The 27,001-nt window shown below is 44.7% G+C and overlaps 1 protein-coding gene across 1 annotated transcript; it reads right to left on the minus strand.

Moving 5' to 3' along the window:
* Window positions 1-637: 637 nt before the first annotated feature.
* LOC120801152 (TBC1 domain family member 8) lies at window positions 638-25,759 on the minus strand. Its single transcript, XM_040147732.1, is given in 21 exon segments — window positions 638-2,125; window positions 2,678-2,787; window positions 2,933-3,019; window positions 3,125-3,190; window positions 3,330-3,600; window positions 3,766-3,834; window positions 3,960-4,058; window positions 4,342-4,460; window positions 4,463-4,506; window positions 5,204-5,489; window positions 6,532-6,649; window positions 7,188-7,402; window positions 8,445-8,595; window positions 8,742-8,891; window positions 10,091-10,288; window positions 12,920-13,127; window positions 16,286-16,526; window positions 17,450-17,678; window positions 17,912-18,030; window positions 18,157-18,267; window positions 24,983-25,759. Coding segments are annotated over 21 exon segments (3,447 nt in total). The 5' UTR covers window positions 25,110-25,759; the 3' UTR covers window positions 638-1,696.
* Between the last annotated feature and the right edge of the window lie 1,242 nt (window positions 25,760-27,001).

Consider the following 27,001-nt stretch of genomic DNA (forward strand, 5'->3'; position numbering starts at 1 on the left):
GTAACGTCTGTGTCACCGGCCGAGCTGGGGGGACGTTTCTGTCAACTTCTGCCCGGCTCTCGGCATTTCCGGGCGGCTGCGTCCAGAGACCTCGGGCATCGAGCGTCGCGTCCACACGGTTTTTTTTTTTTTTTCCACTGCCAATCTTGCTGTTGTCAGAGCCTGGAAAAATTAAAGACTGAAAAAAAAAAAAAAAAAAATGGGCACAAAACTGGCGACCGGCGTGAGACGGACGCAGCCGCACAAGGGGTGTTCTGAGTCGGCTTGTAGCAAAGCCAACCGTGAAAGCTGCATATCCGTTCGATAGGCATTGACAAGTGTTGGACCCCTCCCGGCAAAACTGCTACTGTAGCTTTAGGATCGAATGATGGGAAGGAGAAAGTTAAAAAAACAAAAAAAAAAAAAAACCTCTCGCAACCAGAAAACAGCTGAAAAGAGCAAAATGTCAGACAGGATAATGAACTGCAAAAAAAAAAAAAAAAAAAGACAGTTCCGTCTGATAATCAGTCAAGTTTTTCTTTTACAGAAGAAAAAAAAAAAAAGATGTCATATGTTTATGGGCAGTGTTTTATTTGAAAGAAAGCTTCACCAGTGTTGTCTCTTTTTTTTCTGCTTTCTGCAGCCGTAGCTCACTGTAGACTATCTTCCAGTAGTCTGAAAAAGTTTTTAAAAAATATTTCTTGAAATCGGGCTTCATGGATGTGAAAACATTTAATATTAAAAAGCAGCAGAAGTTATAAAAATCAGTAGAAAAGAAGACTCAGTACATGCTAGATTTGTCCCTAGTCCTGCACCACTCTTTGTGATGATTACTGCCGCAGCTTTAATAAAGGGTTTATGAGTTATATCGTGTACTTTAGAGATTCATGATCAGCCTTCATCCTCCTGCAGCAGGAAACTTGTTGTCTCTTTTTAAACTCTTTAGTTTTATCATCAGGAACGTTTGACCTCTGACCCTCTGGAAAGTGAGAGTCTGGATCAAATATCCATTTATTTGATGTAAAAAAAAAAAAAAATCTTTATTGCTAACTTATTTACATAGACGACTCACTAACTTTGGCTGTTGGCTTTAACATAAAGTGAGAAAACATGTTATTACATCACTTACTGACATTTATGACAACAGGCTTAAAGGCTTATTAGAAAGTGAAGCATGTTACCCTTTATTAATTGCACTATTAATGATTTGAGTGAATGACTCACCGGAGATGTTACACAACCTGGCAACTGACTAAGTGAATCAAATGATTGTCTTGTAAGTGCTCTATAAAAGGATTAGGAAATCATTTATTAACCTTTAATATCAGGCACAAGTTATAAACACTTTTATGAGGGGTGCCTAATTAGTGAAAGCGGCGACGGATCGTTTATTCACAGCACTGTGTATCTGCAGGCATCCTCACGGCGACATCAGAAGGCAATAACTGTACTTGCTCAGTGCCCACAGCATAAAAAAAAGACCCTGGCCATTACTCGGCCTGCCGCTGAGACTGGGAGCCATCGCAGGCTCTAGGGTTGGGAGACAGTCCTACTACTGATAACAATAAATGTCACAGATGACTTTAAGGCTCTTCAGCTTCCCGGCCAGCTTCCGAGCTTGAAGCCGCTGCGTTCCGCCACGTTCTGTAAAGCGACACTGACATTCTCGGATGTCTTCATAAGAAGTTTGGCTTTTGTCCACCGTTCACCATTTGAGTCAGCCAGTCCCTTGCTGCAGTGTGAGCAAACCCGCCCGCTGGTGATACTGCTTCTCCTTGGCCTCCGCGATTTTCGCCGACAGATCCACCGGCTTCTCGAAGAAGTTCACCAGCGCCTGCTCGGTCAGCAGCGACGCCAGGATCTGCGCGTAGCTGACCGTCCACTCCTCCTCCGCCGCCGCCGCCGAGCACCCGCCGCCTCCGCTGGCGTCGGCCCCAGCACCTTCGGCGGCCGCGCGTGCGGGCCGTGCTCCTTTCACCTCCCCCTGGCTGGTGACCTCTGACCCAGAGCCGCGTCCGCGGTGGCCAGCCTCGCCGATCTGCAGCACAAGACTGGTAACTGTCGCGATGGCCTGGAAGAGGTCGTTCTCCTCCGGGTCGCCGTGGAACATGCTGTACAGCGTTTTGCAGAACTGGATGAACTCCCACTGTGGAGGAAGAGACGAAGGGGGTTTATATCGGTGTTTCATCCAATTACATACATTTGGTTTTCTTTAAATCTCTACAATAATCCAAGAAAATTGGGGCTGAAACAATTGACCCACATTGATCAGTAGATTGAGAGAAATCCTACCCAACAATTTTAATGAAGCTTTAATCACAATATCAAAAAAGTCATTTTTCAAGAAAAAAAAAAAAAAGACAAAAAAATACTCTGGTTGCTGCTTTTCAAATATAAATAACAAATCTAACGATTTCCGGTTTTCTGTATGTAAACTGAATATATTTGAGTGAGACTACAGAGACTATAATTTAATGGCAAAAATAAGCAAATGATTAATTGATAATGAAAACAATTATTAACGGTTATGGTCACGGTCCGCACGTTTCCCATGGGAGAGGCCTCTCACAATACGACAACACGTACACGCAGACTCTAGTAGGTGGAATAAGGGAAGAACCACTGAAAGATGAGATTTTCCTCGGGGCCGGTGTACCGTACTGCGTAGTGTAACGCTAGCTCAGCATGTTTCCGGTACCTGGATCATGAGCGGCAGAGGTTTCTCCACATCCTTCTCCTTCTCCTTGGCCAGATCCTGCAGCATCTGCTTGAGCTGCTCCCGGTAATCTCTCACTTCACCCTCAACACCTGGAACAACAGTTGCAGTCAGATTCTCTTCAAGCAAACTTAACAAAACAAAAATAATAAAAACTAAACTAAAAAACCTCAGTTATATCTGGGATTTACATGCATTGAGCTAATGAATCAATAGCAATAGTGTGTTTGGACCGACCAGAGGGCAGATTAACACAGAGGGGTCTGTTGGTGGACAGCAGAGGGCTCTTCATCAGAGCGGGGTCACCCTCACTTTCCGTCAGAGCTGCGGACACAAACGCACACAGAGGAAAGTTCATCACGTCGTTTCAGCCCCGACTGCGGTTTTGACACTTGGAGTGACTTTCATGGTGACAAAGGAATGAACTACCTGGTGGGATGTGAAGGCGATACAGCAGCCTGATTTTCTCATTTAGCTCTTCGCAGTACAGAGTGTCTGAAAGTGAGGAGACAGAGTTGGCTTCAAATAAACGGCCCTTACGCTGCTAGTTTCTATCTTAAAGCAGAACAACAAAATCGGTTATTTGTCAGTGTGTGGGGATCGTTCCCGCCCGTCCTCCCTTCCGTCAACCCACCCAGCCAGCCAGCAAACTCTCTAAAGGTGACCAGGTTGTCGCGGTCCTGGTCCAGCAGGGTGAAGGTGCGGTTGGCCACCGTGTCGGTGTGCTGGTTTGAGCCGCCGGGCCACGGCACCAGCAGCCCGTACAGGCTCTTGAACTGGGGCCGGTCCAGCCGGTACTGCCGCTCTGCGTAGGAGTGACCCGAGTCGCCGTGGCTCCACGCCGCCGCCTCCGCCGCTGCTGCGGAGCTGCTGTCCCCCCAGTACAGGCTGATGAAGTGCTCCGTCTGGAGGCGGAGGAGGAGAGGAAAGAAAAACCAAAGACGGACGGAAAGATGATTAGAATTATGAAATGGCTCAGTTGCCTTATTAGCCTCAGAGACACAGCTGGTAATTTTGAAGGCTAGGGTATTGATTAATATTGATTAATTGGAAGAGGGAAAAGGAGACACCTTGAACAGGTCGTAGACGTCAGCCAAGTTCTCTGGAGGGATGGAAACATCTGGGGTCACCAATCTCAACTGCACAGACACAAACGGAGGGGGAAGATGGCGGTTTGGAATTATACAATATAGGGTCCGAACATCTAAGCCTTAAATTGTCTTTTTAGCAGGTTTGAAGACATTTATATTCTCTGTCCGCTCACGGCGTTTTCTTTGGTGGTGTCTTCATGAGCCTGCAGCACTTGGATTCTGTGTCGACAGCGGAGCCTCTCAATCTGCCTCACGGTCAGGTCTCCAAATTTCTGACGGGAGAAAACACAAATAAGCGAGGATGACGTGAAATTAAAAAACGGCAACAGCAAACTCGTCGTCGTCCACAATTACGAAGATGGTGTAAAAGGTTAAAAGGGTCAATACACTGAAAATTACACAAAGTAAGCCAAGCACGACCAACTCACTTATTCAATGACAGGAATGAATTATCGCTTTTAAAGTGCAGAGATAATTTGCTATGAAACATAAAAGTTGCAAAAACAATGAACTGAGGGCCAATGTCATCCTAAAACAGATGTTCGTGCTTCTCACCTCGTAGGACTCACTGATGAGGTCGGTGATGTTTGTGTGTCCCACGGCGGGAATGTCAGCGGCGCTGCCGCTGCTGCTGCTGCTGCTGCAGCGGCTGCTCTCCTCCGCAGCAGGCGGGAGGACGGAGGACGGGACGACTCCTCGCTTCCAACCTGGTCCAGGAAACTGCGGAAGAGAGCGCCCCAGCGGAGGGTTCACGTTCTGCCACTTCATACGCTTCAAAAAACACGGACGTTTTCAAACATAAAAGCAGTCCCCTTCGCTCCCGTCGCAAGTCTCAATATGATTTTGAATTCATGGATTATCTGGCAGTGAGTTCGTCTTTGATTTTTTAAATATGGAACCAGATTTACAAATGCGCAACCGGCTCCTCTCCGATCGGCAGTGACTCTGACTTACTGCTCTGATGCCAGGAAACAGCCTCAAGCAAACCAGTCAGGGTGAGCACCAGCAGAGCTTCCTTGTTACTGGCCGACGCAAAACGTGCCAGGACAAAAAACCGCTGATTGCAAAAATCACAGTTACAGCCATTTCTAGCCGTTTGGCGCACGGGCACGGAGGCAGCGCCCCCTGGTGGCTGAAAAGCTACCTCTAACAACAATGCCTAACAAGGAAAATGTTACCACGCAGGTGTTTTTGCAATAGACTGCTCCAGGACAACTCCAAGGGTAAAAAATGTAACACAAAGATGAGTTTAAAGTTGGGTTTTTTAACTATTTGTTTAAATATGAGTCATTTTGAGTTCACCTTCGTATGCCTGGGGCGTCCAGGTTTTAGTCCCTGCCCGAGCATGATTTACATTTACTTTCGCGACGCAGTCGATCAGCTTTGCCGGCTATTCCGCAACCGTACGCAAATCTACCTTGTGAGAATCATAAGTGCCTGCCCGTCATCCGTGCTGGCGGAGAGCTCAGCGGCGTTGGCGTCCAGCACAGCCAAACCCAACTGGAAGATAGCTTTGATCCCGTGGAAGAAGAAGCAGTCGACCACGCACACGGCGCTGCGGAAGGGAAGGACGCTGAGGAAGATGGTGAGGAACCAAGAGAGGGAGACGGAGGAGAGGGAGGAGAGGTCTGGGAAGTGCTCAGCCAGCTCTGGCAAACGCTCTCGGATCAGCTCCTCAAACACCGACTGGTCCACCTGAGCTCCTGCAGGAGGAAATGGGTTTTCAGTTTTTCCAGTTTTTCCAAACGCAAGCGGTCTTACAAGAATTTGGTCTAAATCTAATGCAGTCTAGAATTGGCAAAAACTATCAATAAAATCAGGGACCATCTGATCAAAGACTAATGAAGAAAATTATTAAACCGACCGGACGACTTGCTCACAGATGAGGGTATGTCAGATTACCCACTAAGTGCTTTTGAAGCTGTCGCTTTTCGAGGCTTCGAGCACTAGGTGGCGACTCAGTCTGGGTGTTGCTACCTGACCTCACCTTGCCGAACAACTACTATCTGCTAGTTAAGAGATAAGGTTCACGTGATTTTATCACTCTCGTATTGTCAACAAATACCCCCTGGGACACAAAGGCAACAGTTATGTTATCTTACAATCGACTGCCTGGCGTTCACACGCGGGCGACAACACTGTAGAGCTATACTGTGATCCAAAAACTACTAAGAGCACAAAAAATAGCCATATTCCTCCATTTAGACACACAGTGTTTCCCATATTCTTTCATTACGAAATGTGGTTACACACACACAAAAGGTGGTTAATGGGCCTAATTCCTTGCTGCTTTTGTCTCTTCTGGGTAAGGAGCAGGGAAAATGTGAATACTAATAAAAAGATAAATAAAACCAGCTTTATCCCTTAAAGTCTCAATTCTGCGCTCCACGTACAAATCCTGAGAACACAATCACCGCTGTTTCGACGATGAAGAGATGGCCACAAACATCTGGATATTAAAAAGGAAGTGGAAATTGTTTCAAATGAACCTTGCATTACATAAATATACAGCTTCACAAACGCAGGAAATAAGCCCTTATTTTAGAGGCCAAAAATAAGCCTTTGGGATGTCTGGTTGTCTGAGGAGCAACAGCTTAGACAAAACAACCACCACGAAAGAAAAAGAAAAAAAGAAGTCTGAAGGTAGACTTTTCAAAAGCTACTGTACGTGGAGCTGTAACTCTGAGTAAAGAAAGCTTTTAAAATGCTTCATTGCGCTCTTCTTTCTCACCCCTGACCTCTCACCTATGACTCTGCGGTTGAAGTAGTCGGGCAGCATCCTCTCACAAACGGCCACCAGCAGCCAGAAAGCCTCCTCCTCCCTGGCGTACAGCAGCAGCACCGACGCCAGGATGTTCATGGACTGGGGAGAGAGAGAGCCGGGGGGTTAAGCAAACACAAACACACACAGATAGAGGCCATTTAACGACAGCCAAGAAACGGGTCACTCCAGATACACTGCTGCGATTACGTTAAATAATAGATAGATCCATGTGGGTGACGGATGATGCACGGTGTTGGAGGCTTATTATGTGTTAGCCTGGATTAGACTTTACACTGTTTAATTACAATAAACAATTCATGATTAATTAATTTTACTTATTTTTATTGCATCTAATTATGTTTCTACCTACCATGTTTCATCTCATAATACATTTGTCTCCATTTGCTTCAACATTCGCAGTTTTCATTTCATGACTGCTTTCATTTAAGACCCGAGTGTGGGTGATGCACCACCTAAAGGTTAAATACCCAACCTGCGGACATTCTGCTCACTACTGCTACCATGAGTACTAGTATGGAGGGGTAATCTGCTGCTCCTACCAATGCTTGGGCAACCCACAGGGACCCAGAACGACTCCCACCAGAACCGCCACTTGTTCACGTCATCTGATTCCTACCTGACAGTATCCGATCTTCGGGTTGCGATGAGCGTAGGCGGTGAGGACGCGCCTGAGCGCGGCGATGCCGGTGGGGTTTTGGAAAGCCGGGTGGTCCGGCAGGGAGCGGTGGAGGTCCCGCTCGATCTCCTCTGTGGCGAGGCTGCTCTGGCCCATCGACTTCTGCACCAGGCTGGCGTAGTAGCCCTGGTGCGACTCCAGGTCCGAGGATGCATCTGCGCAGACCAGGGGGCAGAGATACCGTAAAGTAGCAGGTGCTCTTTTCCGTTCCAACAAAAAAAAACATGGAAAGCGGCTTACAACAGCCACTTAGGTCATTTTCAATTTAGAGATCCTGTCACTCCGGTTTTTTTTTTATACTACAATCAACATTCCCTTTCAGAAATATGGGCACCAGAATAAGTTAAGAGAATTAGGATGCTGACTCAGTGTGTCTCAGTGCTAGGAGGTTTTACTGCCCAACATTAAATCTTTTTTTTTTTTTCTTAATCCGGGTTCTGTTTCAGTTCCTCGTCAGGTACTGTGCATCAGTTTCAGCGTTCGAGCGACGGCTGCCACTGTAGCACAGGGAAGCGAGACCGAGCAGAGGAAGCGACAGAGTAACAAAATAAAAGCGGGCAGAGTTTGGTTCGGACTGATAAGGTGCTATTGTAGGAGGCGGAAAGAAGAGGAAGTAAAAGCCAAGATGTGTTTTCTCTCTCTCTCTCTCTTTTCACACTCACACATTCGTCCGTTCTGCTATCTTTGTGAGGACCCTCTAGTGACAACAGCCACCATCTGCTGAGGCCAGGAGCACACCAACGCCCGGATGTGCGTCTATGCTTCTTGTATCGGTTTTGGTCTACATCCCGCACCAAGCCAACATGTTCCACCTCTAAAAATAAAACACGGCTTCTCAAAAAGCATTTCGCGGGTCCATCCGTGTATTAGCCAGCTACAACTTTGTGTCACCTCCGCCCAATCTGTAATTACACAACACTTACACGTCGTCATATTGGCATCGTTTCCACATTTGTCTGTCAGATGACTGACTCAGTGCAACAGAGTTTATTTGATTGATGCTCTTAATTATTCATTCTTAATTCTAATTAGCCTTATTGAGCAGGTAGCATTTCATTTAAAGAAGTGAGGACTGGTCAAATTACTGCTCTGCTCAAAAAGGTCTAAAATCTGGCTCTCATACACACAAAATTTTAATTTCAGCCACTTTTTTTCTTTTTCTTTTTTTAAACCTTAGTTTAACAAGCTCTGTCTCACCAGAAAGTGTCATCCACAGCTCCCCTCGCAGCGACTCTGGTATCCCCGTGGAGACAAGTCTTTGGATCTTCTCCGTGCGAAACATGTGGACGCCGCGACCGAACTCTGCGAAGTGATCCTCCCACAGCCGCTCCTTCACCTGCTCCGTGCTCTGACGCAAACACACGGGTTTCACAGATAAACCTGCCGACGCTCGCTAACTGCGCTGAGGTTTTCAAATGGCAGACGTCTATAGTCAAGTACTCAACCACTGAAAATCTGAGTTTGACTTGAGCTCAAGTGTCAGACTCCACTCACCTTGTTGCCATTTGTCCCCGGTTGGTGTTGGTGGAAGGCCGTCATCAGAGCCTCACTGTTGACGGTGTTGCGCAGAACCTGCTCCTCTATCTCTTCTTCGTCAGAATACCCAGTGTCGTAGTAGAACGTGTAGTAGGGTGTTGAGGAGCTCTGAGGGGAGAAAGAAAAAAAAAAAAAAAGAAGGTTTTTTGCAGAACTTTTTTCCACAATTTAAAACCGAAAAGTAGCAACTGATTTATTTTAACACTGAAAGTTTCACACTTTGATATCGCACAGTGTTTTTCATGAACCAACCTCCCCTCATTTAAAAAAGCTCAGGTCTAAATGGGAAATTTCCGGGGAATACTGGGAATACTGGCAAAATTAAACTGAACAAATACGGTTGGTGAAATGATGTTCCTCTGGGGCTAAATAAGACTGCTGCTTTGTTCGTCACAGGGATGGAGCCAGAGACGAAGGGGGAAAAAAAACGGATTTAAAAGCATCTTCATGAGCATAGAATCCATGTTAAATTAGTCAGAGCTAAATAGCACCAACAGCACATACCTGCATCGACATTAAGAGAAGATTTGCCTGCCCCACATGTGGCATTTTAAGCTTTCCAAGACACTAGATGAATTTTTTTTTTTAATTTTGAATTGTCTGAGACCAATAACAAGTGTTTTCACCGACCCTTCCTTCACTGAAACTCACGCACTAGATGTGTTGACGGAGAATTGGAGCCCCGCGGCTCAGCGACAAAACATCTGAATCCGTGGCGGCAATAACGAGCAAAGCAAGGTGCGGAACTGGAGGTAACCAACACTCCCAGTTTGCCAGTCTCACCCAGGTCTTAGCTCCTTAAATTGCTGTATACGCTTACATACTGCAATCTTAAACTTTTTTGCTGGATAGTCTTACTGTAAGCTGGTTTTAGGATCTGCCCCCCAGCTCAAGGCTTAACAATGTGTTTTTAGCTGCGCACAAAGTCTTAGAAATGTTACCTGGCCCTACTGTGTCTACTCAGGCTGCCGCTGTGACTCTTACAGAACCGTAACTGAGGGTCTTTTTCAAACACAACTCCAAAGAGAATGTCTGAAACGTCGCTTTAACACTCGCCCAGCAGCAGTCGGCCTCGTTTCCCTTGTAGCGCCCGGTCAGCTTGAAATTTTGATGCTCTTAGGTCGATTTTATATGTTCCATTAAACCCCTTTGAATTGGGAGGCCCTCCCTCTTCCAAGTCCCTTCTTTGCCCCATCAGAAAATCTTTTCATGAAGTTCCAGACAAAAAAAAAAAAATCCCTTCAGAGCATTCTGACTAGTTGGAAAATGAAATAAATGAAATTACAACCCTCAAACATCACATGTACCATGCTCCTCTTGACGTCTTTCTTGTTGCGGAACATGGACTGTTTCCACTGCAGGGCCCGGAGTCTGGCGTTCAGGCTCTCCACCAGCTCGTGTCTGTCCTGCAGATCGATCAGCTGGAAAGCCTTCTTGGTCCGTATGCTCACTATGACGGGGTTGGGAAGCAGGCTGGTGCTCTCCGCTTTTTCTATAGATAACACCTGATGAGAAAAATTGAGGAAACAAGGCTTCAGAACACAGTGCATATTCCTCAAAACGAAATATGGATGAGGAAATAGGCTGATTCTGTTCAAGACGATACTAAGAAAGAGGAAATGAAAACTATGAATTAGACGGCCAAGAAGGTCCTATAAATAAAACTAGGAAGGAAAGTGGTGTGTGGTTTTTCTAAAAAGACATTACTGTTGGACAAGTGGGTCAAAACATACAATAATAAAAATGTACATGGACAAAGATGTACTGTACGTGTTTATTAGACCCCCACAACCCAGCCTAGAGTGCCCCGAGAGTGGGCTAGCATCATAGGGAAAGCACCCCCTGGAAGACTTGGGTGAAACCTCATTGCGGGGTAAAAAAAAGGGTAAAAAAATAAGACTAATTCTAGTCTGGCCGATTGATTCCTCACACCCTCCCTCGGTGGAAAAACTGACAAATTTTTTTTTTTTTTAATCTCCTGCCCCTTGTACACCTGGATGGACTGGTACACCCACGGTGTACACGATGAAACAAAAAAAAAAAAAGGTTTTGGCCGCCAACTTTTTTTAATGGACACGGACTCTTTGCTTATACAGCCTCATAAATTGTATGTGTCAAATCATATTACACAATCAATAATCAGTAATCACAGTCTTGAAATTGTCAAGATATTCTTATTTAAAGAAACAAAGACTTAATCAAATATCATCAAAAATAGTAATCATTACTTTTGACTCAATACCTCAATATCAATAATGTGACAACAACACGGTGCTGTCATACAATATTGAATTTAAACTAGGAGTGAGTGAACCACAGGTAGATTCATATATAGTTAATGTCTCATACTATAGCATGAACTGACTGATTAGTTCAGGCGGTTATACAACTAAGTGCAACTGGGCCTTTAAGATAAGAACAACAGACCAGCCTCACAAAGTGACAACAAAAATCCCAGCGCATATCTACTCTGATATCCCTGCACAATGAATATAGCCAAGCTCTACAGGAAATGTGCAGGGATACAAGAGACAATGGAGCTTAAAGAGCATCTGGAGGAGCAGAAGGGGATTTTTTTTTTTTTTTAAACTTATTCACAGTAACAGATTAGGTGGGAAGAAGTGATTAGACTTTTCCAAGGACAATGCTTCAACAAAAAAAACAGAGGAAATAGAGGATTAAACCTCGGCAGCGGAGGGATTCAAGCATGCATGACTCTGTGCATTGTCCGTGAACAGATGGGGCAGCCGGCCGCCAATCTCAGTTTTTCACAATGAACTAAACCGAGCTAAAATAGCACGACAGTAATGCTGGAATAAAATGTACAATTTTAGCTTAATACTTTATAAAGTTATTTTTACATGCAAATACATCAGTAAATGTCAATGTCAAATTTAGAAGCTACTGGATGGAATTCGCCATTGAAATCATTTATTTATCATTTATATTTATCCTTATCTTACTACAAATTCCCTCAAGGTTTGCTCACTGCCCGTCTGACATGTGTCCCCTGACCATTTTCTGTATTATTTGAACATTTAGAGAGGGAGTAGCACTAAACCCACCGCCTTAAGATTCAGAAAGGAGACACCGTATGCGACCATTAACAAGCGTCATCCCCCTTCTGCACCATAATGAGTTTGCGTGTGAACATTATCAACCACAGGAAACCAGTCCATGTGTTACTCTTTAACCCGCCGCTGGTAGAATAAACACGGACTGTTTGACAGCCTCAACTAAAAATACATGACCCTGACAGAAAACACAGGCTTCTTACAGCAACTCTCAGATAAAAGGGTCTTGATTAATGTCACTCAGGACAAAGAGGCAGACTTGCAACTGTAAATGGTCACTGGCCTCATTCAACAGACAGGCTGGAACTTTGCTAAGCTTCACTCTGGTGGAGGAGCTCTGGTAAGGAAACACGGCTGATGTCTTCTACAGCCCGAATTCGCAGGCAACAGTAGCGTGTCACTCATGAGCCTCAGCCTCCCAAAATCCGTATTGCACATCTGCTCAACAGCGCAAAACTCATCAACGTCTAAGGTTGGGCAACACCTTTTTACACTTACCAGGTGATTGTGGTCAGGTGGCTTTCACTCACTACTAATTACGCCACATGAACCGCACCAATAAACCGACGGTCATGGACCTTTGTTGCTCACTTCCTGCAGGCCTTTATTATGAAAGTTAAAGTTAACCTGGTTTATCGTGCATCACGTGAAATGTCATAAGTCACGCAGGGACTTTCCTTTGGGCAATGTTGGGAAAGCGGGATAAAATTTAACTGCACCGTCAGCTTTTTCTTTTAGACGAGGTAAGGAAACATACAACAATGCCAATAAGGCCTCATTAGACCTCAGTAGGCCACCTCATTTGGTAACGACGAGCACGTTCGGCCCAGTAGTCTTCAGTCCCCCAAAGACTCGACCTTTAAAGGTCTGAAATGGCAGACAGCTAATTGTGTACACATCATTATTATGGACCACTGAAGCTTAATATTTATGGGCGACACATGGAGCCTTGGATTTCCCCAAATTTTCCAAACAGTTCTCCAAAAAAAACCTGGTAAGTTCCTTTAAGAACTGCACCGTGCTCCTCATAAACTCACTGGGGCTACGGTGCAGGTACTGTACCTCTGAGAGGGGTAGGAGCAGGATGCAGTTGCCTTCCTCTCGACTGGAGAAACACAGATAGCTGTCGGTGGTGTAGAGAGTCCCGGCCGTATGGCAGCGGGCATGTGGTGTCCACACCGCACAGGAGGCCACCTCATGGAGTCTTTCACCACGAGGGAGCCGAAACAGAGCCAGGACGTACTCCCTTAACGCCTGTTCCTCTAGGATCCTGGGGAGGAGATGGGGAGAGGATGACAGGATTAAACCAGGCAGGAACTCACAGAGATGTAGCTTGAGAAAGAGGTTTAGATGGAATTTATCGTCGTTAGGAAAGAAAAACCAACAGAACCAGAACATGGTCCCATCACTGAGACTTCAGGTACAAACGGAGTAACAAATATCGTCCTGGCTGACATGATTGGCATCCCTGAATTTTTAAGTACAGAATTCAGAATATCTTCAGAAATTAAGGCACATTAACCAATTTTGTATAATCAAAATATTCGATAAAACGTCCAAGGTTGCTGATACACAACAAAAGAATATGCATTGATATAGTGAAATAAAAAAAAATAAAAAAAATAAAAGGGCTGTTTGTTTCCAGTTTCTTTTCATGATGGCTGAGAGCATTAGAAATGCTATTAACAAAAAAACATAACAATTCCAAATGCTACAAGGCACTCGCCAGAGATCTTGAAATCCCCGTTTCAACAGTTTGTAATGTAATTCAAGAGGTTTTCGCAGTCATAGAACTGTTCAGACGCTTCCGAGGCGGGGGGGCTAAGAAGAAACTCAATAAGAGAAGTCTGCGAAGGTTGGAGGGAAGGGAAAAAAAAAAAAAAAACACACACCATGTGAGGGCTTCAGGCTGACCTGATAGCAATCTGGAGTGGTGGGAATGTAGTGCATCAGTTTGTTTATAGGTGACAAAATGAAGCCCATAAGGAAAAGAACACCCTCACTATAGTAAAAAGAGTTGTCTAGGGTCCTCCAGCAGGACAACGACCCAAAGCACACATTCAGCCGCACGAAAGAATGGTTGAAAAGGAAAAGATGGATTTAAAACTGGCCAGCAATGAGTCCTGACCTCACTTCCATTGAAAACCTTTGATGAGATCTGAAATCTGTCAATGCAAAAAGGACTCCTGCAAACTTCAAAGAGATTGAAAGCACAGCAATGGAAGAGTGGCAGAAACTACCAGCAGACAGGTGCAAGAAGCTTCTAGATGGCTACAAGGAACGTTTAGAGGCTGCATTTGTTGCATGAGGTTCGAACAAATATTAGTGAAGGATGCCAATAACTGTGTCTGGGGTACATTTTGTGTTTGTTCAATAACTTTGAACATTTAATTAAAATATATCAAATTATGCAAAATTGGTTAATTTGCATTTATTTCTGAAGATATTCTAAATTCTGTACTTAAGAATTCAGGGGTGCCAATCATTTCTACCAGGACTGTAGTACTTTTATGTATAGAGCTGCAGGAAAATCTATGTTCTCTGATTGTCACAGGCAGGCAACAGAAAAAACAGCCTTAGTCAGAGACACATCAAGGAGTTTCTGACAAATGATTATATGGTTAGATTTGGCAGAAAAGGCTCTTTAATTCCCTAATAAACCCATATACGAACATCAAACTTCAAGTAAATCAACAATACCAAAAGCTTAGCACTTGAGAGGGCGTCTTGGCAAATTCACAACAAATATAAGCAAAGAGAAAATGTGACATTGACTAGTTTGTCTGTTGCTGGGCCTGATAATTTACTACAGCACAAGGCTAGGAAGCAACGGCTATGTATGGCGCCGCTTGTCTGAGTTTAAAGCATAGCTGTACATTCCCCCCCTGTAATCTTCATCTTAAAAGACCAAGAAAATTCACTGGTTCACTGGACAAAATCACGTGACTTTTGGCAAGAGGGCACAGAGTTGCTCCAGCTTCATACTCCAAAGAAAATCAAATTTGAGGTCTCTCTCTCTGCAAACACTGCTCTTCAGCTTCATCGTGTATCACCACCTGCAACTGGTCAACAACACCGCGTGATTTCTTTTTGTAAAGTCATTTTTCATGTACAGTCTGTCTATTGAACATGTGCAAGATCCTCCATCTGGCGTGTGGACCATTAAACAAACGGAGCTGAGAGCTGCAGCGAGGGTTATAGCTCTATATTTGGGTCATAGCCCTGTACCAGAGAGAAATGTGTGAGGTAATTCCTTGCCAGCTTTGAGAACCGAGGTCCTCACTGTTATTGTGGTCCAACAATGCAGCACACAGGCACGTTGCGCACATATGGACGGATACGGGGGGGGGGGGGCAGATTTTGAGCGGGGGCTCTGTCTCCAGGCACCCTACTGTCCTCTTTGACGAGAAGCCAAATCTGGTTTGAGCCCTGAGGAGATGAGTTCAGTTTCAAACGCAGTTTTTTTTTCTTGTTTTCTCTACTCTGTGACCCAAATATCCCGTTTTCTCTCTCCCTCCTCTCCTCTCTCTCTCATCCTCCAACACTTCTCTTATGACAGACACAAAACGATTTGTGAAACTTGACTTCAATTCCCTTGTTGGATTTTTTTTTTTTTTTTAAATAAAATGTTCTTATTCATTCATCACCCTACGACTGAAACATCTCATTGGGACCTGATTGCAGTGACACAAGCACCTGTTGCTAGTCAAACTGTATTCTGGATTTACAGTTGGATGCTTACTTGTCGCCAGTGAGCGAGGAAAGTGACGTGACGTGTTTTTACATAGAGAGAGAAGCCGACGTTTCCTGTTTCTAGGACTGAGTTATGGATAAAGGATATTTTGAAAGGATTAAGTGTCCGCCATGACATAAATTCCTAAACGGGCACTGAGGAGGATCTAAACCAGGAGGTAATCAGTGGTGGAGTTTATTGATAGTTACCACTGTACAACTGCTCTTTCCTTGTCTCGCTATATTTATAATTCAACACACATGTAACATACCCTGTTATCTTACATTATTTTTCAGCTAGGAAGTTCTTAAGTTGCCAGAGTGCTTCTTCAGAACAGCTTGTCGGATGAGGTTAAAAAAAGCTTTGGAAACCCCCCCACACACACACACACACACACCCTTCCGACGTCAGATTAGGGGGAGCTGTGTCAGACCATTTCTTTCCGAAACCACCACCCACTTCACGCTGTGAACGGCCAGCTGTCCGGCGCTCACAAAGCAGCCAGGCTTTGAACTTCTCTCTTTAGCTCTCTTGTTTTCACTATCTTTCACATCCTTTCATCAGCAAATCAGCCTGGTATTTGGGAATTCACCTGAAACCTGAACTGAAATGGAGCTGAAACAAGTTAAACTAAGCTGTCTTTACCACAGCGCTGTCAGTTCCTACTCGTAACAGTTACCAGACCCAGCACTGACCTCTTGGTGATGCGCGTGGGCTGCTGCAGGACTCGGTCCAGCTCCAGGCCCTCGCTGTCCAGCAGCCGCCTGAGAGCAATGTCAGCCAGCTGACCTATGACCCCGAATGCCTCGTCCAGGTTCAGGAACATGGAGAATTCCCTCTGCCGCTGCCGTGTGTTGACCCGGATCGCCTCCGTCATCAGACCGGTGGAGACCCGCTCCAACCGTGTCACCTCTGCCCAGGGAATGACAAATTTGACTGGGGAAGAAGGAAGAGATTAAAATATTTAAGTTTATTAAGACTGACTGCATATCACAGTGACTACTTGACCTGTGAACCATCTTAAGGGCATTAGTTGTGTTTCCAAGGCGATTAAAAATAAAAAAATAAAAAAAAACCTTTTCTAAAACTATTTAAATAATGCAAAGAGTTTCCACCAGCTGAGCTGCAGTGAAGAACCGTAGTTGAGTGGCACCAACCAAGGCGCTAGATTGCGACCATTTTGGAGAAGTGATCCTTGCAAATGTTCCCTTTGCTTATTTAATTATCTACTTCCACAAACTTCTAAATAGTTGATCACAGGGAAGGAGACCCAGTGTTGGTGTGATCTAGACTGGCTACTGGCTCAGTAGCTTACATCTGGTTGGGCTTCAAGAAGGACAATCTTTTTCAGATGAAGGCTAACCCGTGAAGAGCAATGACTCAATATCTGCACAGAAGGAGCTACGCTTAAAGACCAGCAGCACAAGACTCTGCAGACTGCAGCTTTAATGTTTCTTCAGAGAGCACAGTTGCCTGGAGACCGGTGTCCTGGCCTGGCTGTGCCTCACAAGTGGTGTGCGTCGATTTGTTAATTTTCTACAGCTAAACTAAGGTTAGTGATGAGCTAAAGTCCAGATTCAAATCCAAATGCACAGTGCAAGTCGCGCTCAAGTCCCACACGCTAGTTTCACTGCTCCTTCAAGCAAAGCGAGACTTGTTCGGAACAGCGAAGAAAACCGACGATTCTGCAGGAGGGATGTTTTGACACATATTTTTTCTGTAGCTCTCGGTTACGCCTGGAATTCGTTGTAATTGCTGTGAATGACAGTTAATGGGCTGCGGGGAACGACTCACAAATGAACGACATTACATTCGTTCAGCTGGCTTGAAAATCAGAGCCCTCACTTTGGTGTACAGACCTTCCTTCCCCAGCAGGAAGGAGTAGAAAGCCATGTGGTTGATGCTGAGGTAGAGGAAGCCCTGCCGAGGCACCCGGCCCTTCCAGCAGCAGCAGGAGTAGTACGTCACCAGTTTCTCTGAGGAAGGGAGGCCAAAGTGCAGCTCGAACTTCAGCAGCGCCTCCCTGAACTTCTCCGGTTCCTCCTCCTGGGCAGCCTGGCGGCCCCGAACCTCCTCTGCGATAAGGCCCTACAGAGGGGGGAGCTTGCACTCATTACTGGACTGCACTTTACACGGATTTGCATCATGAAAGACATCAGAATTTAGGTTTTCTTCATCATCATCATATAATCTACAGTGAGGCCCATGTTTTACTTTGATCCAATGAACGCCTTAAATCCTTTTAAAAGCACAGGAAAATCTTTTACACTACGCATCTCAAAAACTAAACTCATCCTCTGCAGCACCGGCAGGTTTCCCACCTTGACTTTTCCTTTGACAAAGCTGGCAACATCCTCCTTGTTCTCAAACACAGACAGAGAGTGAAGCAGGTTGTGGACCAGCCAGTCCCAGTGCTTGTTCACCTCCTCTATGGCAGCTCCTGACGGACACAAAGACAAAACAGGGAGGGAATTGAACAGCTGTGACCCATCTAACCAATCGGCCAAGGGTGCCAAAGAACACAGATCCTCTCAGGCAAAGCCAGAGGCTTGATGGTTCAGCTCACCGCTGGCGATTACCCAGCTGATCTGGGAGCCGGGAACCTGGAGGAGGATGCGGAAGGGCGTGACCCTGGCATTTAAGTCCAGCACCGTGTCCAGCGCTCCCACTAGGAGACCTGCAGAGACAACAAAACACAAGAGAATCAGCCTGGGGTTGAAATCATGCGAACATATCCCGGAGACAGAGCTCAGGCAACAGTAGTATTTTTTAATGGGTGTGCCCAAAGTCACTCTCTAGTATATCCTCCGTTATTTGGTGGGTTTTCTGTTCTGTAGTGCTGTCTGAAATCTGAACTGAGAACTAGTATAACCTCCCCTTGGCATAGTGGACTCCAACAAACCAGCGAAACAAGCTGCTAATGAAAGCAACGTCTACTTTTTTTAGACAACACCACAAAAATCTGAAAGAAATTGGACTGTTGGTTGAACAAAACGAGACAACAAAGACTTCATCTTGGACTCTTCGAAGCTGGTGACACTTTTTGCTATTTTCTGACATTTTACAGATTAAATGATTGACTGATTATTCGCGAATATAAAATCGGCAGATTAATCGACGATGAGAATAATTGTTAGTTGCGGCCCTACACCCCTTTGGTTTAACCTACTGAGACTGTTCCCAGCTTCAGAGGTTTTACATGGTAACATTAAAATACTGCAATGCATTCACAGCAAGTAATTTGACATTGAAAACATGCCAAGACAACAGTCCGTGCGTCTGTGAAAATACAGCAGAGGTAAAACCGAATCCGGGCGTTCTTCCTTCATTTCGTGGAACTCAGTTAAAGCAGATTTAAATATGAACTTTTCCTATATCTTGCCATCTTTTTCTGAAACCTTGGTGCTCATTTGACATCACCTCCTAAACGAATCCATGAACTCATTCAAATACAAGCACGCTCAAGGAACACAATCTCACTAATGTCGCCACGGACAACCATGTTCGTATATGGACGTCATTTTTCAGTCTGTCTCTTTGTGTGCCTCACAAGAGAACGGCGAGGTGAAGAGTTCACGCACAGACAGTCATATTTCACAGACGGGTGTTCACAAATACACAAGCAGCTCTGGAGGAGACAGAGAGGTCTTGGTCGGAGGCACAAGAGAGGACAGACAGAGACAAGCAAGTTTTTGTGTGTTTGCTGTGGTATTAAAATCTATACTAGCTATTCACAGATTTTCAAACAATGCTATCAACTTATTAACCATGAACAACCTCTCTGCACTGGCATTTGAGCTCAGGATTCATTTTAAAATTCTACTGGTGGTATCAACTACCTCTGTCAATTACACTTCTTTCCCATGAATGTTTTTTAACCTTTAAATTATATATGTTGCTCTTGTGTCTCTAATTACCATTTTTGCAGTTAGTATGATGCACCAGTGTGGCCGCCAGTTCTTCACAGGTCTTTGTCACTTTGTTTTCAAATTCCTTCACATTTCAATTCACTTTGCTGAATTTAATATACCAATTTATTTTATTTTCTATCTACTTTTAATTGAACGGTTTCACAGTTCTGGTGTCAGGCATTAAATTAATTCAAGAAAAAAGGACACCAGATGTGATTATTTCCCTGATTAGATAGACCTTATGACAAAATATGCCTCAAATCAATGACACCGCGGTCATGTAAACATTATTGCAATGTGTCATTGAAATGGAAACTTTTCTGTCAACGTACAGATTTGCTCTACTCAAAGGCTTAAACACAATACAGAGCCATAGAGAGCACTGACGCACAGGCAGCACTGCAGAGGAGGAGGAGGAACGAACCTTATTACATCTAGATGAGTCTCATTTAAAAAAACAGGAGGATCTCACTGTGTAATCAGGCAGGTAATTAACTCCTGTCTCTTCAGCGGACAACTAAAACAGTCAATCAGTTCAGTTGGAATACTAAAATCCCACAGGAAAAGTGTTTAGAGGAAAGTCAGTGGTGATCTCTACAGCTGCTATCAACTCCACAGATGTTCCGAAGAATGAAATTGACCCCCAAGAACCAATAATGTTGAATGAATTTGCGCGTTTCGATCATCGCGCAAACGGAAACAGACCAAGAACCCACGGATCCACACTCTCCGAACAGGTTTGCACTCTCAAAAGGCTGCTGTAATCGTGTTTTCATCCTCGTAAACCGTGGCAATCTGCATCATGCTTTTCCAATAACAACTCTCTTGGTTGTACTTTAATTAAACATTTCCTCTGCGAAAAAAAAACACAAGTTGAGGCGGCCAATAACTCGGCCGTAGAAAAATGGAAAAGGGTCATAGCTTCAGTTTGGAAAAAAAAAAGTCCACCATGAAACCTTGACTCTCTCAGCTAATTCTACACGTTCACATTCATGGCAAATTTTAAAAACTATTATGTTGAACCAGCAGCACGTAGAAACACAGAAAGCACGCGTGACGATGTGGCAGCATGCGACCGGGTGTGGCAGTCTTTCGGTTGCTTGTTTTGTCTCTTCTGGGACAGCTCACCATTAGCATACACCGTCTTTGAGCTCTCTAAAGGCACCCAGAGAAGCCTTAACCCAACGTGAAGACTCGGGGGGCCCAGTATGTTCAATTACAAAGAGCCGATACATTAGCTGAATTCTGGTGGGTTTGAAAGACGATGAATGAGAAATGACACATTAAAATGTTTCTAAATATATAAAACTTGCCAGTAAAATCTGTATTTTGAAAATCAGCGACAATTAAACACGTAATTAATTCACAACCGAACACTTTAAAAAAGGACCTCCACAACCTGAAGTGGTTATCAACTCCCTTTTAAGTCATTTTAATATTTGTATGAATAATATCCCCAGTAGCACACATCATTACTGCTGACATAAGTGCAGGGAAAATGTCTCACATAAGCTTTCCCCTCATATGCTTCACTTCGCTGAAGCCTGCAATAAAGAGCAATGGGAAGCTTTTAATCGTGACAAGGTCTGCATGAAGCCGTGATTCAGGCATGGCAAATCTCCTCTGGAAGTCTGTGGCTGGCTGATTCAGTGCTTGTGCACTTTGGCATTTTGGGTAGGCATGACTGTAGTCCTCATTTTACAACGCTTCAGAATCACACACAGACTTCTATCAAAGTTGCATTTAGCCCCTCGCTCCAACGTTTCACTACGATATTTTTATTTTTTAAACTCATAAGTCAAGTTTTAGGACTATACTTTAGGCAATTTCTTAGATATTTCAAAAAAAAAAAACAACTGGTGACTTTTAAGGGACTGGCAAAGTTTTTCCCCCAGCTTTACTTTGAACTTTCCAAAGGCAGCATTATCAGTCAGATCAACCCAGCGTACCACAACTAAGTACAAGCCTGCATTTCAAAAGGTCTGACTGGACGAGATGAGGGCAGTCAGATCTTTAATCTCTGTGTTTTGCAGTGCGTTCTCTGGCCCGGTCGACGCAGAAACAAAAATACACACCTATACCAAGTGAGACGTGCATACTGGAGTATACTTGAGCATATGATTTAACTCAACAGCTTCGGGGTTTTTTTTTCAGCCTATAAAACCTGCCATAAACCACCGTAAGTTACCAAAATGTGCTACTAACCGTGAAAGTATTTCACCAGAACAGGATCCACTGGAGACTTTTATAGTTCTGCGAGAGTCAAAATGCTGTTTAAGAGGCTTTTCCACCTTTGGAGAGTATCCTTTTTGTCAATTTAATATCATGAAAATGCAGGAGATGGCCAACGCTGAACACCAAAAAAAAATATATCATCATCCACGAGCCTCGATCCACACATATTATAGCCTTCAACAAGCCCATAGGAGGTGGAACCTCAGCAAGTGGAGCAGAGTAAAGATAAGGTCTCCTCCAGCAGACAGCCTTGGCTCTCAGCCAAATGTAAACCCCGTCTCAGAGCCAAAGTCGACCTGCCTGTAGCTGCGGGCCTGAGAGCCTGGCAATACAAAACCATCCGTCTGTCATCACAAAGACCCAGAAAGGGTTTACGCTGGTAAACTTTCCAGAAGTGAAGGAGAGGGAAGAAGGCAGCCAATGTGAATCATCGCCTTTCTCTGCTAACGGTCACATTGTGGCTAGTCCTGCTGCGGAGACGAGGAGGCGACAGTTAACCTTTATGAGGACTGGAGAAAAAAAGCAAAACAGAGCTCTGCTAACATCCCCAAGACTGTGATGTCTGTTTTCCATTGAATGGATCAAAATTCATTTTTAAAAATGTCTTGGTTTATGTCAGAGCATTGAATTAAGACTAACTGCTAAAATAAAGAAACACTAAAGACAAGCACAAAGTTACTTTAAGCGTGCTCCAGCTTTTATAGAGAAAAGTATTTGGTTAGAAATAAAAAACACAAAGACTGGTATGAAAGGACTGATCGGCTGCAGATGTTTAGGAGCCCAGCCCGTCTCAGAAATCCTGCCGAAAAAGTGTGTCATCGCCACACTGCATCTCAGTTTCTGCTTTCATCTTAACAGCTAGAAACATTAAAAACAAAACCAAAAAAAGCCGTAAAAATAGACAGCTCTGCTGTGTGTTGTTTCCTCCGCCTGTGTGGCAGGAATTCCAAAGTGAAGGTCGTTTAATTAGTTAATTTTAAACAACGTGACAACAGGACTTGACCCCTTAATCTCCCTTGCTATGGGAACAACGGGAACAAACATACACACACACAAAGTAAACCCCTGCCAGGAAGTTCCTACTATTCTATTTTATGAGAAGAGATCTGGCCGGGTTTCGCCTGAGGCAAGAAGAAAGAGAATAAGGAAGACACTGTTATGAGTTGTTTGCCTGGGTTAATGACACGAAACGTCACTCATCACATGAATCTACTGTACAGCCGAACTGCCAGTGTGTCAGTAACTCCTGCTGTAGCTGATACGGAACGCGGGGAGGAAGCGAGACAGAGGAAACCGCAAACGGGCCCGAGCTGTAAACTCAACAGCAGTGGGAAGCAGTCGGATGGACTACAGCTGCGGCGAGCACGTGCTCATGAATTTGTGTAATAATACAGGGGCAGAACCTGTTCTGCAGGGTGAGAAAACTTGAAATCGTGACTCGGCGACGGGAGCGCTTCCACCGCCTTCGACATATAAACCCGACACAAACAACAAAGAATCACAAAAAAAAAACAACCTGCAATTCTCCTACAGGAAACTACAGTGAGAGGTCGGTTTCCCCAGAAACCGGACAAAGTGTGACTTAAACTCAAAGAAATCCAAACAAAGAAAAACAAAAAAGAAAAAAAAAATAAATAACACAAGTCAAAGAGAAAACCATTCAAGGGTTGCTACAGTTCTCATAATGTGTGTGATAGAAAAGAAAACAACCTTTTTTTAATTGGATGGACAATTTATTGATTTTAACCATGTTAATTAACCTTTACAAAACATGTTAGCAGGAGCAGTGAGAGACCTGTAACTAAATAATATTGAAAATTGAAAAATAATTCTGTATGATCAACGGTCAGACACCAAAGACATTCAGTTTACGAAGATATAATAAACAGAGAGATGTTGTTGATTCTCACATTTCAGAAGCTGGGACAGGTGTTGGCGTTTTAGTTTGAAGAGTCACTCAAACGGATTAATTAAATCAGAATTAATTTAGGGATTAATTTTCTGACGACCAATTTACCGATTAATCGACTAACTGTTTTAGCTCCGATGCGAAACTGTTGTTACGTTACCAATCAAAGCACTGTTGTTTCGTTGCGTGCTGCTCTAACCGGCCGCTATGCTTATAAAAGACGAAGCTAGAGCATGAGCCTGACTTGAGTTAGCCTGAGTCGTTTACTCAGGTTTGAGCCGCTCCCGACATCAAAGCACAAGCGCACGACGTCAAAACGCAGATTTCTGGAGCCGCGGACGCTCGTGGCCTCGGAGCGGCCGCACGTGTCCGCCGCCTCGCGTGGAGGACGCGGACCCCGACGGCCGCCACCGGAAGCGAGGTCAAGAGGGAACGAGTCGCGGTACGCGGGTCCGTCTGTCCTGTCGCTGGGGCGAAAGCACCGGCGTCACCGGTGCCGTTCAAGTGGACCAGTCGGACACGGCACCGCGTACAAAAGCAGGACCTCGCCAAAACAAAACAAAACAAAACAAACAAATAGCCCCTAAGCCTCTGAACGGAATTCAGCATCTCACGGAAGAAAAAGGGGGAAAAAGGGCCTGTTTTGGGGGAAGTAAAGTGCAGTTAACGAAACCCAAATGAAGCAACAAGTTGAGTCACGTTAGACCGGTCGGTTGCTGGTGTCCTCCCGTGTTCCCCCTCAGGCTTGGCTGTTAACACCGTGACGGGGTTTACCGGAGAGTGTGTGGCAGTGCCAGAACCCCCCCCCGGGACTCTACTTCTTGGTTTTGAGACCTGTGAGCAACACTTTCTCTTTATAGGAAGTAAGGAAAGTTCTGCCCTGACACAAAGAGGCTGTTGCGGACTAACACAGAAACTGATGCGTTTCTGCTCAGTTAACCCGCCCAACAGTACTGAGGTCGGGGTTTTAACTAGCATGTTGAGATACACACGGTCGGTAGCAAACCGTGTATCGGGAACAAAGGCGTCCCTGTGAGCCCTGTGACTGGAATACGGGATTAATTATAATCCAGCATTTCCCTGAGCATTGGTTCAACAAATCTAGGAAACTCTCTCATCCTTCTTTCTGGGTCTGCCAGCTCGGTCACACCCCCCGTGGACTCGCTCCCTTGTTCACCTGTGAACCTGCCTGCTGTCCCTTGTCGTCCGCGTCGTCGTCGTCATGCCTGCCGTTTACCTGCTAACGTTGACAGCTGGCTCTCGCCGGCCCCTACTTACCTGCGGGGGGGGGCCTCTCCAGGTGCCCGTTGTATCTGTCGCGAGCGTTTTCGGCTCACCTGTGATCCTGCCCGTCGGCTCCCCGTGGCCTCTCCTCCGCTGCAGGAGAAAGAAGTCGTTGCTCCTCTCGGTCACCCAGAGCTTCAGAGCGTTTTTCAGCAGAACTTCCTCCGGGTTCAGCCACATTTCTTCCAGCAGGGAGGGACCGGAGGAAGCCCTCCGCCGTGTCGGTTCTGTGCGGCGGCGGTACACAAAGTTTTCTCCGCCCGCCCTCCGGCTTCGGAAGCGGCCCCGGTCGATCCTACAGCGGCGGGTTTTCGGGTTTATCCATGGCCGTTCCTGCGCTCCCGACAGCTGCAGGTTTCGGACTTCCTCGCCTCCCGTCTAATCCCTCACGCCAGATTTGCAGCAGCTGTACACATCCGACAAAGATCGTCTAGCTTCGACGACCGCTCACTCCGTAGTTGAACAATAAAACAACAATAAAAATAAAAATAAAAATTCGCAAAATAGTTTTCTATCCTAGAATTACGAATAATCACAGTAAATATTTAAATGTGTGTGTGCATAAAGCTAACATTAATCTCTCAGTAATAGTCTAATAATAAACATAAAATAAGTTTAAAACGGTAGTAATTCTGTTTACTCGACAGACTGTCTATTTTGTCTGCTGGTTTTCTTTTCCACGCTTGTCAAGCAAGAGCATTAAAAACCGAAACTGGTTCAAAGCCCCTTCACTTTCACCGTGAGTAACGAAGATAAATAGGCGGTGTGACCGAAGCCCCACATTGACCGCAGCTCTTCATAAGTTCGCTGAGAACTAACCGGAAGAACATCCCGCGTCTTTAACGCGCAAAGATAATTTACTGATGAATTTAAAGCCCCTATAGGCAGGATTTGAAAGAGTCAAACTCTGGTGCCCCCCAGTGGTGTCATGATAAAAAAAAGACACTTCCACAGATTCGACCTGGGGGCCGCTGCGACATGTTGGCTGAGTTTTCTCAGGGACCGTCAAATTTTTCCACAAACAAAAGCTTTTATCATCAGAATAATTTCTTAGACTCTGCACTCGCATAAAAAAGTACACGGAGAGGGGCTTTACCATCGGCCATAAAACATGCAGGTAACGCTATCACATATTTCTCATTTTTCGGATGTAACAAAAAAGATGTAAAAATGTCAGATAATAACAATAATTACTATTATCATTATTGTTGTTGTTGTTAATAATAATAATAATAATAATATCAATAATATTATTATCATCATTATTAATATTAATATTGTTGTCATCATCATCGTCATCATCATCATTATTAATAATAATAATAATAATAATTAATTAATTACAGAGGCTCATGCTGAAACTTAGCAGAGGTCTGTCGTTTTGTAAATAACCGTGAACTCAAACACGATATACTGATTGCAAAAGAACTGCAACCACCGCGGCGCTAACGCAATAGTGACCTTTTTCGTTCCTGCAAAACGGGGACAAAGTGAGAGCTCCTCGTCTGATTTTCTTCCCTTCCGCGTTTCGCCAACTCTCCCTTCAGCCAGTTCCGGCAGAGAGAGAGAGAGAGAGAGAGAGAGAGAGGCCACCAGCCCTGCCGTGATTGGCTGTGGCGCTGACACCCCGTTCAGGTGTTCAGTGTCACTACTGTCACACGAAGGCTTTTTCTAATTCAGTCCATTCATTAATATGAGAAAGACCGGGAGTGCAGGCTCTAAATAACCGGTCATTTGCCACGGTTTTTTTTTTTGCCGTTTGATTCCATTGCTCATGACACCCGAGTGGCAAATTAGACAATGTATCTCAATTACCTACATTTTCCATTCAAGACCCTTAGTTGAGGCCGAGTAATTTCCAGAGTGCACTCAGTGCACACAACACGGCTGCTTGTCAGTTCTGATAGTCGGCGTTAACTTAAAGACCAGGGTGGTGTTCCCTGAAACAAATTCTGACGATACTATTTTTACGATACAATTTCGTGGCTGTCTCCTGAAGCACAGGTTCACACTTCTGTCTTAAAACAACGGGTGGAAACGGGTTTGGCTTTCTGTCGCAGCGTTCATATGGG

This window comes from Xiphias gladius, chromosome 16 (assembly GCF_016859285.1).
Source record: "Xiphias gladius isolate SHS-SW01 ecotype Sanya breed wild chromosome 16, ASM1685928v1, whole genome shotgun sequence".
Classification (NCBI taxonomy): domain Eukaryota; kingdom Metazoa; phylum Chordata; class Actinopteri; order Istiophoriformes; family Xiphiidae; genus Xiphias; species Xiphias gladius.